The sequence below is a fragment of the Bison bison genome, unplaced genomic scaffold, assembly GCF_000754665.1.
Source record: "Bison bison bison isolate TAMUID 2011002044 unplaced genomic scaffold, Bison_UMD1.0 scf7180017864349, whole genome shotgun sequence".
Classification (NCBI taxonomy): Eukaryota; Metazoa; Chordata; class Mammalia; order Artiodactyla; family Bovidae; genus Bison; species Bison bison.
This window is the reverse complement of record NW_011494921.1, coordinates 5473244-5476256: the sequence shown is the minus strand read 5'-3', so window position 1 is coordinate 5476256 and position 3013 is coordinate 5473244. Positions and strand designations below refer to the sequence as shown.

The 3013-nt window shown below is 49.4% G+C and overlaps 1 protein-coding gene across 1 annotated transcript in view; it reads right to left on the bottom strand.

The window, feature by feature from the left end:
* FECH (ferrochelatase) overlaps nucleotides 1-3013 on the bottom strand; it is a 38465-nt gene that overhangs the window by 6452 nt on the left and 29000 nt on the right. Inside the window, exon 8 of the mRNA XM_010854766.1 lies at nucleotides 2362-2460. Within this exon, the coding sequence (XP_010853068.1) occupies nucleotides 2362-2460 (99 nt within the window). The remainder of the gene's footprint in view (nucleotides 1-2361; nucleotides 2461-3013) is intronic.

The window sequence follows — 3013 nt, the reverse complement described above, 5'->3', positions numbered from 1 at the left end:
GTGTGTGCACTAGTTGCTCACTCATGTCCAACTCTTTTCGACCCCATGGACTGTAGCCCGCCAGGCTCCTCTGCCCATGGGATTCTCCAGGCAAGAATACCGGAGTGGGTTGCCATGTCCTTCTCCAGGGGGTCTTCCCAACTCAGGGATCGAACCCGGGTCTCCTACATTGCAGGCAGATGCTTCACCATCTGGGCTACCAGCGTTGCTACAAAATCATGCTTCAAAAATACCAAGTTCAGGAAAGACAAATGACAGGAGGAGGAACTGTCCCAGATTGGAGGAGCCTAAGGAGCTGGGACAAGTAACTGCCCTGGGAGATCCTGGGAGAGGAAAGCAACCCCTGAGGAGGAGCTGGTGAAAAGTGAGTGAAGTCCTCAGGTAACAGCTCTGCACTTCCACTCAGTTCTCAGTTTCCATTGCTAGACTTCCGGTTATGTGAGATGTCAACGTTAGGAGACGCTAAGGGAACTCTGTACTATTCTGTAACTTTTCTGTAAGTCCAAAATGACTTCAACATACATTATATATATATATATATATATATATATATACATTATTAAGGGGGAAAGGGGCTTCCCAGGTGGTGCCAGTGGTAAAGAACCCACCTGTCAGTGCAGGAGACATAATAGACAGGAGTTCGATCCCTGGGTTGGGAAGATCCCCTGGAGAAGGAAATTGCAATCCACTCCAGTGCTCTTACCTGGAGAACCCCATGGACGGAGGAGCCTGGTGGGCTACAGTCCGTGGGGTCGCAGGGTTGAACACACCCGAAGCGCTTAGCACGTAAGGGGGAGAAGTCATTAGGAGCAAATGCAGGCGAACAGCAGAGCTTGAGCTCCACAATCCCTCTGCCTTCCCGACCCCATCCTGACCCTCCTGACTTCATGGTGTGCCTCAGTTCTACCCAAGACCCTGGGCAGAAAAACAAAACAAAACAAAACAAAAACCTGGAAGCCGCGTGTTCAGTCCCTGAGGGGGAGAAAGGGAAGTGAGGGGAGAGAAAAGCAGAGAGAAAACAGCACCTGGAACTGTTCACATATGAACACGTGTTTCCCCCTCTCCCGCTTCCCTCTGGCCCTTCAGCCGCTGCCTCATTACACACGGGCGGGTATAAAAAAAGGATGAGAGCCGAGCAGGAGTACGGACGTGTGAAGAAGCTGCGCGCGGTACCGGAAAGGAGGGCAGGCAGGCTTCCGAAGAGCAGCTTGCTTCTCTCTAGAGCTGCCTACTGCCGGATCGTGCCCCCCGGGCGAGAGGGAGACATAGGCTGCGAAGGGCTCGCCCCTGGCGACCGCCAGGTGGCGCCACAGGCCAGCCAGAAGGGGGGCCCCAGAGAGGACCCTGGGTTAACTCATTAACTCTGCAGCTAAAACCTTAATGATGCCTACAGCAGTAATTCTCCGCCTCTCCAGCTTTGAGAGCGATGTTTTCAGGACACAGTGCTAGCTGCGAGCTGATGAAATGGGCTGCTCACCCCAGGCATTTCTGTACATCATACATATACCAGCTCCATCATTCTTGTCTCCAAAAATGCGATAGTCATGGCTGCTGCTGCTGCTGCTAAGTTGCTTCAGTCGTGTCCGACACTGTGCGACCCCATAGATGGCAGCCCACCAGGATGGCACAGAGGTGCTATTTTAACAAACACCCGGTGTCATATGAGAAACCAAGGAGCAACCAGATCATAACTGGATACACTTTACATTCACTGGCCAAAATGTGCTCCTGAGCCTTGGCAAATGAAAAACTAATCACTTCCTGGAATTCAAACAACTTCTGTCAAGTCTTGAGGACAAAAAGAATGGGGTTGAGAGCGCTCAGTCTGAATATGGAAGCCCTACCATCCAAGTTCCTTGAACAGGGCAGGCGAAAACAGCCTTCTTTAATTGTCCCATTTAATAAAATTCTCACATAGGAATGGATCTTCAACTTATCATTTTAAAGGAACTTAGGAATATAATATCTACTCACAATATCATAGTCTGAATTAATTGTTATTAGGTTTCAAGAGCTTCCCTGGTGGCTCAGCTGGTAAAGAATCCACCTGCGATGTGGGAGACCTGGGTTCGACCCCTGGGTTGGGAAGATCCCCTGGAGAAGGGAAAGGTTACCCACTCCAGTCTTCTGGGCTGGAGAATTCCATGGACTACATGCCCATGAGGTTGCAAAGAGTTAGACATGACTGAGCGACTTTCATTTTCAGGTCTCAAGAAATGAGTCTAGCTAAATTAGCACCAAGCTCAGTTTGAGATTTTAGAGTCCCTCCTTGCACTGGGCTTAGGCTGAATGGAAACTGGACCCACGTTAAACCTTTTGACCCCTCTACCACTGGGTCATCAACGAAATGTTCTTACTTACAGACATTGGCAGTGAGTGAGCAGAAAAAAGAATGACCACCTCGCGTCTCTTCTCAGGAGGAAAGTGATCCAGCTCTTTCAGAATATGGTCAGCAAAGCACTGCGGGAACACCAAGAAAGGGGGGGATACGGAGGGGGTGGGAAGAAAGACATGGAAGGAGAAGAAAATAGTCTGTGTGAGTGACACCACAAATCTCAGCGAAGCCCTCAAACACAGCAACTGTCTCTGTTAAGGGAAAAAAACCCTGCAAACTGTACAGTGTCTCTAGCTTTGGTTCATCATCAGAATGGCTCATAACGGTTCCAGGGGCCTGGGGAATTTGATGGGAAACTTCTAAAGCTTGCTAATGGCTCACTGAAAATGAACGCTCTGGACCTGCTTCCCCGTGGGAGGCACAGGGCACATTTCCAGATGGAAAGGAAACGCAGATGGGAAGGAGGAGTTGTTTTAAGACCTCTCACTTGCTCCGTTAGCAGGAAAACCGCTTACAGGGTCTTTCTGAATCTCCCTTAGTTTGGCTTTCAGGCATATCACATTAAAATACATTAGACAGAAGTAACCAAGGGATAAGAAAATATGGTTCCTTTTTTACGACCTTGGCCTCCCTGAGTCAGTCTTCATAACGACCTTCCTAACAGCAGACGAGACGGTT